This window comes from Tasmannia lanceolata, unplaced genomic scaffold (assembly GCF_043159265.1).
Source record: "Tasmannia lanceolata isolate RefF3 unplaced genomic scaffold, GAP_Taslan_0.1 ptg000018l, whole genome shotgun sequence".
In the NCBI taxonomy this organism is placed as follows: domain Eukaryota; kingdom Viridiplantae; phylum Streptophyta; class Magnoliopsida; order Canellales; family Winteraceae; genus Tasmannia; species Tasmannia lanceolata.
The window spans coordinates 2,159,686-2,174,280 of NW_027518695.1; the positions used below are offsets into that span (position 1 = coordinate 2,159,686).

A 14,595-nucleotide genomic window follows, 5' to 3' on the forward strand; every position below is an offset into this window, starting at 1 on the left:
TTAGCACGTAGACTAAGAAAAGTATAAGAAAATTAAAGTAAAGGAAAAATACCTTTTATTGAAGGTAGATGGCAGCTTCTCCTCTGGGAGTTCAGGAACTTGATCAAAATTTCAGTTTCTCTTTGAGTTTTTGAATTTTTCAAACATCACGGAACTCCCAAGTTTTTCTCAAAGAATTGGAAGAATGTTGTGTATCCATGAATGCTTGAATGATCACTTTATTTAGGAACTGTATATTTTAAGAAAAATTCAAATAGAAACGACGTGGGAATTGAGGCCGAAAAGGCGAAAACATCCCAAATTCAAATTCAACGGCCCAGATTATGAAGCACTCAAGCACATATGCCTAATTTGCACTGGGTCATTATTTTGTAAGTTCATCAAGACAATGTCTTGCTAAAAACACACACGCACAAACGCCGCCTGCTTGGGCGCGCGCACGCACACACACAAGCACATATGCCTAATCTGCACTGTCACCTGTAATTCTTGACTAATCCTATATTAAATCCGACGATCAATACAACCTCCGTCAAGTGCAAGATACTGAACATATTTTGAATTGATCTATGCAATATTTTAGTGTGAGATTCCTGATATAATATAATATAAGTTAGATAATGTAGTTTCACCTACATAACGTGTTGTCTACAATGTGGTTTTTTTCTACTCATAAATAAGTACTATTTTAGTCACTTAAATCGATCTCAAACCATACATTTTACCTACGATTTCCCCATTTTCTTCTTTGTCTTAGTCACACAACCACCTTTGAAATTGTTTTATATATATATGGTGTATGATAGTATGAGATTATCTAATCTAAGACAATCGTGAGACAACCACGTGACTTCAGCATGATCCAAAGGCTCTTAACAGCTAATTAGAAAACTGTAAAATATGAAATAGATTGCCATTTTTTGAAACGCGAGGGTGCTGATATATGGAAAATGATATTTCCACTCCCTTTTCTTTAGCTTTTAAAGTGCAGCAATTTTTAGGAAAATATAAACAAGAGGGATGGAAATGGTGGCCACATGTTCAATGATCCAAAACCCCCTCTACCCTTGAGATCCCAACCTTAGTAAAAAAAAAAGAAGGACCATTTTATTTCATACATATTTGACTTGTGTTTGTTTTCTCACCACTCTCTGCATTTTGCATAATGTATTCCACTGACCACCGACCCACTTAGAAAAGCAAAAAAGAAAAAAGAAAAAAAAGAAGAAAATGGAGTTTAAAATCAAGACCAATTGAGGTGAAACTGCCGTTTAAAATCAAAGCTCCGATAACTAGTATCCTCCGCACCCCTTTTCAAGGATCCGCCCACCATTCTCCGTTTGGATGGCAGAATTATTTTGGTTCTTGGGACTTTTGTGGAACAAAAAACTTCCTGGGAGATTGGTGGGAAAAAAAACTCCCTGGAATTATCCCGGAAAAATAAAAATCCCATGTTTGGTTGACCGGACTATGGTGGGAAAAAAAAATCCCGGTAAAATAAAAATCCGGGAAAAGAGGACAGAGGAAAAGAAAAGCTAAAGGGGAGGTGGTCTGGTAGTGTCACTCATAAATTTTGGCTTATTAAATATGCATTTTAGTTTTACCTAGGGTGGCATGCCTAGTTTAAAGGGTAGTAATTCAGGCCTCAATACCCAAAAGCAAAGAATTCACTGATAAAAACAGAAACAAGAAATTCACTAGACTTAATGCAGCAGGCAAATTTAGACAAAAATCAGAGAGTTTCTTTCCAATACCTAGAGAGAAGGTCCTCAAAATCTGGAAAAACTGAGAGACCCCTAGTGATTGACTGATTGACTGTTCAAAAAATACATGAGAAATACCATCATATACCCTGAGTTCTTTCAATCGGTGGCAAGCCAACATTCAAAGAAGAAATACCCGAGTGGGTATCTGATATACTTGGGAATTTCCCCTTCTTAGACCAAAGCCAAATCTTTGAAACAGAAAAGCTCTCACCTTTGCTCCCTCTAAAGATTTTCTTCCCCTCCACATCCACTTCAGATGAAAAATTCCCATTAGATCCTCTTCTATTCATAAGCTGTTCAACATTACCATCTCTATCTTGGCAAAAAGCTACTTGCAAATTTGAGTCACCAACAACATACTGATAAGAACCCATAGAAAAACACCTCCTTGCATCCAAATTACTACTACTAGTCTCTCCTCCTCCACTTTCTTCATTATCCAAGGTCCTAAACTTCCCAAGTCTAACAGGCAAAACCAATTTCTCACTCACAATCTCTTCAATTTCTACTACTTTTTGACTAGATTGAAACCCATCATCCCCATCACCAGACAATCCATCCCCATCCCTTGAATCATTAGAATCAAACATTGGGTTTTCAATAGCAAATCCAGGGGCAAAAAGAGTCCCTCTACAAAGAGGGCATGTTGAATTTGATAGAAGCCACGTGTCTATGCAATTTAAGTGAAAGGCGTGACTACAAATAGGAAGCAATCTTAACTTATCATCTTCTAAAAATTCACACAGACAAACAGCACAATCAAAGGGCTCTTTCAAACCCATGATTTCTTTGTAGAGAAAGACTGGAAGAGCATCTATGAAAGCTTGATCTAGACCAGAGTCATGGAGATGAAAGAGCTGTTGTAGTTGTCTTTGAAGAGCATCAGAACCAGAGACTTGTGGGTATCTGTTAGATTGAGATGATGATGTTGAGGATGGTTGTTTTATGAGAAATCTGACAAGTAGGTGAAGTAGACCAGAAATGAAAAAGATCACGGCCAAAATGACTATGATAAAAAGAACAGTCGGACTGATTTTACTACCAGATGGTGCTTGTGGTGATGGAGATGAGTCTTTTTGATAACTAGTGCTATAAGGAGGTGGGGAAAGCAAAGGAGAAAGATGGGGTTGATAAGATAAAAGGGCCTCTTTTTTCTTGATTTGAGCCAAAACCCAATTCATCTTTGGAGATGAATAAGATAAAAAGAACATTTTTCTCATTCCTTTGGCATCACATCAAGTAATTTTAGGATATGGGTAGGCTAAAAATACCATTTTTTCTCCAAACTAACTCATTTTGGACTGTGAGCAGGGTACAAAATCATCATCTTCTTCTACTGAGAGTTGGATGTGGTGAAAAAAACAGGTTTTTCTCGGATTTGAAAAAAATCCCACCATTTTAGAAAGTAGGTCTGCTAAGGAAACCTATTTTGCCTTGTGTTGAGAACAACCCATCTCACTTTTGTGGAAGGAAAGGGATGTAAGAGATGTCAAGGTAACCTACCTCTGATTTGGGGAATCCGCTTTTAATCAAGCTCCATCTGTTTGTTTGTTGCCTCGTCTTGGTCGGGTGTTACAGGGGTGAAAACCCTAAAAATTAGATTTTTGAGGGGTTTACGCTATAGAATATATAAAACAGAAAGTGGGTGGGAGAAGGCTTGTGGTAGCTTCCAAGATTGGGAGGGAGAAGGGGTTGAAAAAGAGGGGATAAAGGGTATTTTCGTCAATTTACCCATTCCCATATTTTAATCTCTTAATTTTTAGCGCAAGCATGTTTTAATAATAGCACTAACTCGTATTGTCTTTTATTATTTAAAGAGCTATCAAAGTTATCACAGTCATGGTTTTAAATTGTGGCCTCGGCGGGAATAGCCTTGGCCGGAATATTTCTATTTCGGCCGTGACCGAAACAAAACGTACATGAAGTCGTTTCTTGACAAGATTTCGGTGAAATTTCACTGAAATTCCATTTTTAGACTTTTTAACAAAATTTCCACCGAAATGTTATAATTTTCACTGAAATTTATGAAATATTCACTGAAATAGCCAAAATTTTCACTAAAAATTACCGAAATTTATACCGAAAATTTAAACATTTCCGTCGAAATTAAAACAAAAACAAAATCATAATCATATTTTTACATGATTTCGGCCGAAATATTGGCCCAAAACCGAAATTTCGGTGGTGACTGAAACCGAAATTTAAAACCTTGATCACAGTTCCTAAAAAGCTCTAGAAGCCAATTAAAAAATAAAAGACAAGCTGGGTTTGTGCAACTATTGAAACATGGTATGGTAATATCAGTGGCCTTTGATACGGTATTATGTGAATGGTTTTACTTCAAGTAAATGATATGTCCACCCCTCTATTTCCCAACATTTCCACAGCTTTACGGCCCAACGTTTCCATCCCTTTTGTTTGTCTTTTCATTTTCAAGGGAAGACGAACACAGGGAGGGGGAATAAAGAATACAGTCATTTTCAGTAACAAAGGCAAATAAAAGGGGGTGGAAATATCATTTCCCTTTACTTTATGACACAAACTTTAACTTTGCTCATTCCCCCATTTCTTTTAGCTTTTTGTAGCATCTCCCTTGCTCATGGGGGCCCTTGTCCCCTGATTTTTAGACGCGGAATCACACAAAATGAAAGTACCTTGATTGTAAGTTTGTCAAATGCAAATATGCAATTGCTCTTTTGCTTTGCTATTTGGAATTGGATGTTGGTATTATCACATTTTCATGCTAAAACGTGGATTTTACAATCCTGGATTGTAAAATTCACCTATCCAAATGACCCCTTAAACTTAGGCACTTCCACCCCATATCACTTAAAAATGTATCAAATATGAGAAATTGATATGGGTGAAAGTGCCTAAATTCATGGTGTCAAAACAATCCCCCTTTGGGATTTTGTGGTCAAACAAGGGGGTCCAATTAGAGAAAGAAGGCGCCTTGGTCGACACTTTAGATTTGGTAACTTTTGTATTGGTTGCTGATAGAAATTGATAACTCAATGGGAGCAATGACAAAGGACTCGAGGTAATAAAATACAATCCAAACCATACATTTGGCCTGCAAGTGGACGATTACAACGGAGAAGCAAATCAGCCGTTGATCTACTGGTTTTTACTTGCTGGCCCTACCATATGTACCTGGGTCCCATGAAGAACACGTGATCCTAACCATCAGCCATGGCCACAGTGCTAATACATCTTACGATAAAATGATTGGGACCATAAAGTCAAGGTGGATTGAATAGACCAAACAAGAGGGTGGATATATCCTTTCTTGAACTCCACATCGCATTGTCGACTATGACAACAACGATGACGACGACGACGACTGTCATGCTCCTGGCTGGTCGCCTTCCTAGGTATGGGATTGGGTGGGGCCAAAATTGGATGAGATGGGTTTAAAGGGCCTAATCTAACGCATTTCTTCCATCCTGGGGAATTTGGCGTATCGGTTAGATATCTAACATTCAATATTGGAGTGATCACCACATCACGTGTTCTAGTCACGAAAGGGTGACATATCTAGAAGACTACGTGGTTAAAAAGCCAGAATTAAAGTCGTCAAAGTGAAGTTACTACAAAGTGGGCTGCCGTAGAAGGAAGATCTGTGGAAAGGACTACCTGAAAAAAAAAGTGTTATGTAAAGTTGTTACATAGTTGGTCCCCGAGGACAAAAGCGTGGAGGAACGTTATAGTCCTAACTGGGGGGCCAGCCTGGATATAAGACTAATTGGGAGCCTGACTAGTGTGGGTCAGGTTTAAACAGCTTAGCCACACACATTACATCAGTCCTGGGGGTTTTGGCGTATTGGTTAGGTGCCTAACAACGATGAAGCTGAAGAGGGTTATGAGTGCACCTTACGAGGGTTCACAGCATTTCCAGCTCCATGAAACTTATTTTTCCCTTAACTAAAACACCCAACTTTGATAACATGCTTATTTCAATCTCCCTGCATCCTCTCTATTTGCATTAGAATGCTCCCAATTGTGGATGGCTTCATCCAGTGGAGATTTTGGAGGTCCAAAGGATTAAGCAGCACGTGTTATTTTGGAATTCAAGTGAATAATTGGAGGATGATATTGTAAGTAGGAGCACAGAGCTGTGATGGTTTGGGGTCTTCGTCAAAAGGTGCAGATGAGGGGACCATGTTCTGGATTTTTACGGATTTTGTGAAGGAGTCGATTAGCTCCAATGATGAGAAATGGTTTGTACCGAGTCTGTTTCGAAATCTAAAATGGGTTTGAAAAGAAATGCCAAAAAACGGAAGGGAAGTGATATATTTGCCCCCTTTTCTTCCCCGGTTTTTACACTACAGGGGGTGGCCTGGGGAAGAGAAGGGGGTGAATATATCATTTGCCAAAGGAAAAACTGAAAATATATATGGAGTTCGATTTTGTACTTTTAGTGGAGTTCTCATTAGATCATGTTCCCCATATGTACTATGAGACATGTACACATGGTTTTAAATATCTATATGTATAATGTATTGGCCACTGCAGTGATAAATATCCGTATTTGAGTGGTCCCATATGCCGATATATTGGAAATATTCAAGAATATTTTAAAATATTCCCAATACATGTTGGCCGATATCGGCAAATATATATCGGTATCAGAGGGAGAGTCGATATGGTCCATAGTTAATGGCTTCTGAGGTCTTAATATCCCATTTGCAAATAGGATTAGGGAGATGATTTTTTCGCCCCCTGTACTCCTGTAGGATAGTGCGCCCCTCTTTCAATGTGAATTGTGGGCAGACTTTTAACTCTTTTTGACATCAAATCACGTTAAAGGGGGATGCATTATCCGCGGGGGGCGAAAAAATCATCACCCTTAAGATTAATTTGAAATAATAGTGTCTGTTGGCATCTAAATAGGCTCAACTTTTTGGTGCAAACTTTTCTTTTTCAATTGCCTTTTGAGAGCTTTTTGGGAACTGTAATAACCCTTGATACTATTTAATTAATAAGAGACAAGCTGAGTTTGTGTAAATATCAAAACATAGTAGTGCCAACATCAGTTGCTTTAATTATTGGGTGATGATAAATTCGCATCCCCTGTAACGTGATTCTGCGTCAGAACGGGAAAAAGCATTAAGTCTGCTACAATTCACATTATATGGGATGTGAATCTATCATTCCTCCCCTAATTATTATGTAGTTTACAAATGAGGGATTAATATGCAACAACACGAAAGAAAAACAATCTAGCTTTAGTGCCTGTTTGGTTCGCCATAAAACTAATCTGTTATTTGGTTGCCAAGCCTTGGGGAAAAAATCCCACGAATTTTTTTTTGACTATGGGGCCCGATGATCAGTAAACCTACGGAGGCCCACATGGAATGCCTACTGCTCAATAATGCCAATGATACCTACATAGAAGGCACAAAATATATCAAGGTTCTTCTATGATAGCTACGTAAAGATTCATAGGAATGAAAAGAAGCTTTTTCAGTACAGATTCATAACATCATTGCATTAAAACACATATATTCTATTTGTAATGTATGTATCTTAAAAATCTCTAGTTGTGCCCAGGGATGGAGCCAGGAATTTGCCTGGGGGTGGGGGGGAGTATTTTTACAAAAGAAAAAAAGAAAAGAAAAACATCAATTACCTGGAATTTAATGAATATTTGTATGATTAGTTTAGCATAGTGAATAGGTTCCATAACTTAAAATGTTTTAACATTTTAATTAGAGCAATGTAGACAATCACCAACATAAGCATGATTGATATGGCATAAACACCAAAGAATGATTAGTAAGCATGATTAGCTTAAGCATGTTTTAACAGATAGTTAATTAGCATGATTAGCATGGTTCTATCATAAGCATGATTAATTAAGATTAACCATGTGAATGTAATTTATGCCATCGTCTAAGCATGGCCTTTAGTAGTCGACAACATTGCTTTCCAATTACATGAATTGTATTTAACTCGAGAATTTCAGCATGGTTATCTCTTCAATACAAGCACGTAGGAGCCACGATTTCGGGAGGTCCCACAGACCACCTGTCTTTTGTCACTATATATTTGGATTGTGAGATTCAAAAAGAAGTCAGAGCTCAAGAAGAACAAACTACAAACATTTATTCAATAATCGATCCTCATCACTGATTAGAGAACTACTCCAATCATATAAGAGAAACAAACTACAAACATTTATTCAATAATCAATCTTCATCACTGATTAGAGAACTGTTCCAAGCATATGCAACCTTTACACCATGACTCCAATACGCTTTTCAGAGTAAAAGAGAAGTCGGACAGGAATTCATACCTCTATTAGAGATGGGGCGAAAGAACCAGCATTTAAAGCTAAGACCACCATGCTGAATAGAATCGGCAAGGTTTGCAGCTAATGTTCAAGCCTGAGAAACAGTAATTACCATATTGTAGAAAAAAATGCTATTAAATAACACAAGAGAGAGCTCAAATTTTGTCCAATCGAAGAAAGAAGACGTGCTGAATAATTTAAGCATTACAAAATGTTATAAACTTGTTCAAATGACATCAACTTCCAGGATGTGTTTCTTTCAAACACAATGGGCTTAGTAAATATTAAATGTGTAGAATAAACACAATTACAGAGAGAGAGAGAGAGAGAGTTTTCAAAGAATTTTATCCTCCACAGAAAGGGCTTAAATGAGGAACTGTATCAGTGTATTTCCATAAACACTGACACAAATTACAAATCAACAATCACTATCACAAAAATTAACAAGCAATAATATATGCATTGAAAGCTTGCTTGAAAGATGCCTATTTCATTCTCTTGAGAGGCTTGGTAAAACTTTCAGCAATGTGTTCTGTGGACAGAACATTTGGACAACAGTATATGATTCTCACATCTTGGGTTTTCAGGAAATAGAGTCACTGTCTACGGATTGAGCTTGTGTTATGCTTGTGTTATACTACAGTTTAGGAGAACATGACAACTGGATATAAGCCAACTTGTGCAAGTTCCTGGTTAACTTCGCAAATTAGAGGTGAATAGAGCTTTCATGTGGCAACATTGAAAGAACTTCGTACTCTTGAAGGTTACACATTAACTCAGTCCATCCAACGTCCAAAATGTTTACATCTTGCACAATGCATTTCACTAGATAAAGAATTTTTGGCATTAATAGGACTATAGGACAAATTCATGGCATTGAACAAGACATTATTGAGATCCTAATAATAGTCCAGCTGTTTATAATAGAAAATAAAATATAAGCATAAACAAAAAAGGGTCAAATCAGGATTTTTAGCATTATTTAACCTAGTGTCTTCTTATTAAAGCATATATTGATTACTTTCTGATCAAAAGACTAGAAGACCACCTTCATCATGAAACATAGGCCTACTTGTCTTCTTCCTAGGCAGATTGAATGACCAATACAGTTCTACATGAAAGCAATTCAATAATTCATGCATATATACTTGAGGACCAAGTTTGAACCCCTTCTCCAAGCACTACCTAGTGCTTGAAATGCAAATGGAGCAACTTTTTCCACAGAATTATCAAGAACCTTAAGATCCTGTGCATAATAAATACAAAGTAACCAGTAGAGAAATTATTACACTAACTCTGACTAAGCAGTAAAATAAACACAGGACTTGTGGCCAGTATGTTTCAATAACAGCGATTTTGCTTCTGATATCAAAGAAAATAGATACTCAGATACCATCAAGTTACTTGATAATAAGAAAAGACAACTCAATTGCGTGGATGACAGCCAAGTTTGCATCTTTGACAAGATCCTTCAATTGTATTGTTAACCCATTGGTAGAATGGTACGCATTAGAGCTCAAAGAAAGTGAGAGTAAATCCATCTATCAAATTATATGCCAAAGCCCAATCAATATCTGATTTCCAACCATTTAAGAAAAACCCACATGCAACTGGAAAATTTAGGACACTGTACTTTTCTACGAATGCAAGAAGTTCTTGTAGCATGCGTTAGAAAAGTGATGGGGCCACCCATGACAAGAAGGCATCCAACAGCATAAAGGCGAATTCATAGTCAAGTAACACCTCCACTATAGTATAGTACAGATCCTACTATGAATATTCTGACACCAAGTAATGTAGGACAGATCCTACTATGGATGCTCCTTCCTTCCCCCCCCCAAAAAAAAACCACCATGCACACGTACCCACCACAAATACTCACAGCTTAATTCAGTTTCTTGAAACAAGTTGAGCAAACAAAAGAAAAACTACAGACAAGATCGTAGTCACTAACCCTGTTTAGATAACTTATTAGTTGTTGATATTATAGTCAAAAGTTGATTGATTCCAGGTTGACTACAACAGTGGCACAGCCTTCAAGATCTTGTAGAAAACTCAGATAAAGATCATCTCAAGTTCTTTTCTCCAAAATCCCACGTACAAAACTCTGCAACAAAAGGTACACAAAGTGACAGAGGAAAGAAGAAAACCTTGTATTTCATTTACATCAAAAGATGCACCCAAAGTGGGCTTTACAATAGTATTTATAAACCCTTCACATTTCAAACCCTAATTCTAATGAAAATGGAACACTAAAACTTCCTACAAAAAATACCCTGTGAGAGCAGTGTGTGAATAGTACTGTGAACAGTGAAGTGCAACCCAAAGTGGGCTTTACAATAGTATTTATAATCCCTTCACATTTCAAACCCTAATTCTAATGAAAATGGAACACTTAAACTTCCTACAAAAATACCCTGTGAGAGCAGTGTGTGAATAGTACTGTGAACAGTGAAGTGCAACCTCTTGTTTATTCAAAAGTGACTTAAACTCTCCCCCTATAACTCATAACTCAAAACAATGGACAATGGGCCCCATCCTAACTTAGCTAAAAGAAATAAAAGACATTACATGTGCCCTAACAGCTTAACAAAATTAACTCATTGTCACAAAATTAAATAAAACAAAGTGGACCAAATCACTTAAGCCGTATAACACCCTTGTGAAAATAAAGTATGGGCCCCAATTCTGTGGGAAAGAAACTCTTCTATAGCACTCCTCTTGCTCTCATGCTTTCGCTCCCTTGCACTGCCTCAGACACGATCAACCCTTCATTTTCCTCCTTTTGTATATCTTTTGATTTACTTTGGATGCTCTAGAGTAGTTTCTTAATTGATGTTAGAGTAGTTTAGGAAGCCAAGTTTGAGTTAGTTTCTATTTCAGTTGATTGATGTTTTACTGGGTGTGTGGAAAAACAGAAAATCGAGTCTCGATTTTAGAGCAAAGAGAAGGGAGAGGGTGCTGGTTTTGTCCGCAGAAATGAGAGGTAGCCAAATTTTACCCGCTAAAAATTACCCTCATTTGGATGTAAATCTTGTATGGGCCTCAATGCTAAGAGACAAGGTTTGAAAGAAAATTGTTTCAGTTGTAATTTTGTGTGTGTGTGTCAGGCTTATGGAATAGAGGAAAATTGGGACAGGGTATAAAACTTTGTTTTACGCCCATTTTATGTCGATTGGAATGGACTCTAGATGGAAGCCACCGACGATGGCGAATATCAAATTGAATTTTGACCATAGTTTCAAAATTCCCCCATGTGATCGTGGAAACCCCCGAGTCGACTCCCTTTTATTGTGGCAGTGTTCCGCGTTTTGCACTACAAAGTCAATAAAAACTACTTTGACTCTCCGAGTTATGATTGCGTCAACGGAGTACTCAACCGCGTCGTGCCAAGTCGACTAGGATTTTCTTCGGCTGCATTTTGACCCACATCCGTGTTTCGAAACACTGATATTGACGGTTCAAGTAGGGGAAACCAGGGCGAAGAGACATAGGAGGAATAATAAGAGATGGGAATACTGAGGTTAGTATTACTTTTGTGCAGGTCCGATGGGAGAGAAGGGATCTACCAAAACGGAAGCAATGGCCCTTGGACAGGGAGTTAGATTACACATTCCATTTTCAAGTGAGGTATCCTATATCGAAGGAGATTCACTCAATGTCATTGGATGGATCATAGAAGGGAAGGGTTACCCGCAGAGACTTGTGGATTTGTTCGAGGAGTTGTTAGCCAGGCTAGAGGGGCATCATGTACAATTCTGTCATGTGATACAAGCCAATGTGGAGGCAGACATATTAGCAAACAAAAGGGTGGCTAGCAAAATCTTTAGAGATCATATGCCAAAGTAGCTATATGTCCATTAAAAAAAAGTAGCTATAAGTCTAGTGCATTATTTATAAACAGGGCTGCTCTGTATTATTCCTGATTATCTCAATAGGGACTTTTGTTGTTTGCTTCCCTGCCTTTTAATGAAATCTAATGCTATTAAAAAAATAAAATGACGAGATAAACACAATAGAGATAGAGAGAGAGGGAGGGAGAGAATTTGATAGATTGATTGATTGAGCGAGCAAGTTTTCATTAGGGAGAAAAAAATGAATGAGATGTGCAGGCTTAAATTGATCTGCTCCGCAGAAGCATCCGTTGCAGGAAATGCCTTCGAGCAATTGAATAAGGGAATGATAGAATTGGGAAAGCTATAAGCAAAATTAAATGGAATTTGAGGACCACTTCATCAAATTATTATCTCATAGAACTGAAATATAACAATAAAGCATAATAGAAATTCAGTCTTTTTGTCAACTTGCTTTAAATTGTTCAAGCTGTATATACATTCAAAAGAGCATCAGACACATTGATCAGCATAAAAAACTCACCCAACATGGGCTTGCTATATTAGAACGAGAATCAAGGTCAACATTTAAATCAGAGCAGAATATTGAGTGAGCGAATATTACAGAAGGAAAATTTTTTGGATACTACTCTCAATCTGACTGAATGCTCTAATTCCACCATTGGTACATACAACTAAGCAAACAACCAAGAAGAAGATCAATGAACTTCACTGATCTAGAGCATATAGACTAATTCATAAATGACATTTATAATAACCAAAAAAACTAAAATTCAATTAAAATATTCCAATAGGACAACAATACCTTACATGGATTTGCATCAAATGCAATCGAAATACAACCAAGAAAAAAAAAGACAAAAAAAACAAAAACCACTCTAATAGACTTTTCAAGACATTGCCTGGATCAGATCAAGCATGCTTAGCCTGAAAATCCTTCATAAAAGCAACCAATTTCTCAACCCCTGCCAGAGGCATCGCATTATAGATTGAAGCGCGAACTCCACCGACCGATCTGTGACCCTTGAGCTGAAGCATACCTTCTTTGGCAGCTTCTTTAATGAACTCACCCTCGAGATCCGCCTTCTCAAGTGTAAATGGAACATTCATCAACGATCTCACCGATTTCTCAACAGGACACTTATAAAATCCACCACTCCCATCAATTGTATCATAGAGAATTCCCGCCTTCTTCAAATTCCTCTTCTCCATTGCCTCCAATCCACCTTGCTCTAACAAATCTTCAAAAACCAACCCGCACATATAAATCGCAAAGCAAGGCGGCGTGTTATAGAGCGACTTGTTATCCGCGTGGATCTTATAATCTAGCATCACAGGTGTAATCCCTTGCGCATTCCCAATCAAATCCTTCCTCACAATCACAATAGTAACCCCAGATGGGCCCACATTCTTCTGAGCACCAGCATAAATCAATCCAAATTTCGAAACATTGACGGGTTTAGAACAGAAATTCGACGACATATCAGCAATCAAAAGCTTATTCTCCCCTTGGGGGATCGGATAGTTCTTAAATTCGACCCCATGAATCGTCTCATTCGCGCAAATATGCAAGTATTTGGCATTAGGGTTCTGTTTGAGTTCATCAAAAGATGGGATTTTTGTGTACTTTTCAGATTTTCCAGACCAAATGACATTAGGGTTACAAAATTTCTGAGCTTCTTTAAAAGCCTTATCACCCCAAGATCCAGTAACCACATAATCAACAGGATCTTCGGGTTTACATAGATTTAAAGGGATTGCGGCGAATTGGGTAGTGGCGCCGCCTTGCAAGAACAAAACCTCATAATTTGAAGGAATTTCCAAAAGGGTACGAAGATCTGATTCGGCTTTTTGGATTACAGAGAGAAATTCCTTACCTCTGTGGCTCATTTCCATGATACTCATGCCGGAATTTCGCCAGTTGTAGAGCTCCGATTGCGCCTTTAGGATCACGTTTTCAGGCAGAGTCGCCGGACCGGCGGCGAAATTAATGACTCGATCTTCGGATTTAGACGGGTCCGGGAAGGAAGGTGATGGAGAGAGAGCCGAGGAAGAAGAGGAGATGGTTGTGCATGTGACGGAGAGGGGTTTTCTTGAGGAGTTGGGGGCGAAAAAGTGGAGATTTGGGGGGTTGAGTTTTTTGAGAAAATGGCCGTTGGATGGATGGTTAGGGTTAGGGTTAGGGTTTTGGAGAAGGAAGGAGTGGGGGGATTTTGACATTGCCATTTCTGCTGAAGAAGAAGAAGAAGACAAATGAAGATCCTTTTTGGCTGGGATTCTTTGTGAAGATCTAAGTTTTCAAAGTTTGGTGGGGTATTTATAAGCACGTAAATTTGACACCCGTATCGATTGATATTTCCACTCTAAAAATTTGTCACTCTCATTCACCCACCCCGGAGAAGAAGTTTAGAGACGTCTGCAGTCTACGCCATACATAACTCTTGTGGTGGGCCAAGGTGATAGAAGTTGATCCCTCAATAAGACCCACCAATAATGGGCCCACGTAAGTATTAAAAGGGTCATGATATTGACCCCCTTTTCTTACTTTGGCCACCTGCTTGTTGTGTATAAATACACTAGAGGGGGCTGGCCTGGGGAAGAAAGGGGGGGAAATGTATCAGTTACCACTTACCATATTAAAATTTAGCTTTTTATGGGACGGATATAGTCGCCCCTTTTT

At 38.2% G+C, this 14,595-nt stretch overlaps 2 protein-coding genes across 2 annotated transcripts; both read right to left on the bottom strand.

The window, feature by feature from the left end:
• Positions 1–1,671: 1,671 nt before the first annotated feature.
• On the bottom strand, positions 1,672–3,427 carry LOC143851850 (RING-H2 finger protein ATL46-like). Its single transcript, XM_077361351.1, has one exon. The coding sequence runs from the start codon at positions 2,984–2,986 to the stop codon at positions 1,844–1,846; it is 1,143 nt and encodes a 380-aa protein (XP_077217466.1). The 5' UTR covers positions 2,987–3,427; the 3' UTR covers positions 1,672–1,843.
• A 9,235-nt stretch (positions 3,428–12,662) lies between these two features.
• LOC143851849 (phosphoserine aminotransferase 2, chloroplastic-like) lies at positions 12,663–14,227 on the bottom strand. The gene has a single exon (XM_077361350.1). It carries the CDS (start codon positions 14,139–14,141, stop codon positions 12,828–12,830), a length of 1,314 nt encoding a protein of 437 aa, XP_077217465.1. The 5' UTR covers positions 14,142–14,227; the 3' UTR covers positions 12,663–12,827.
• Positions 14,228–14,595: the final 368 nt, after the last annotated feature.

Coding starts and splice junctions, on each gene's coding strand:
- LOC143851850 (XM_077361351.1), bottom strand. CDS start 2,986: ATGAGAAAAATGTTCTTTTTATCTTATTCATCTCCAAAGATGAATTGG.
- LOC143851849 (XM_077361350.1), bottom strand. CDS start 14,141: ATGGCAATGTCAAAATCCCCCCACTCCTTCCTTCTCCAAAACCCTAAC.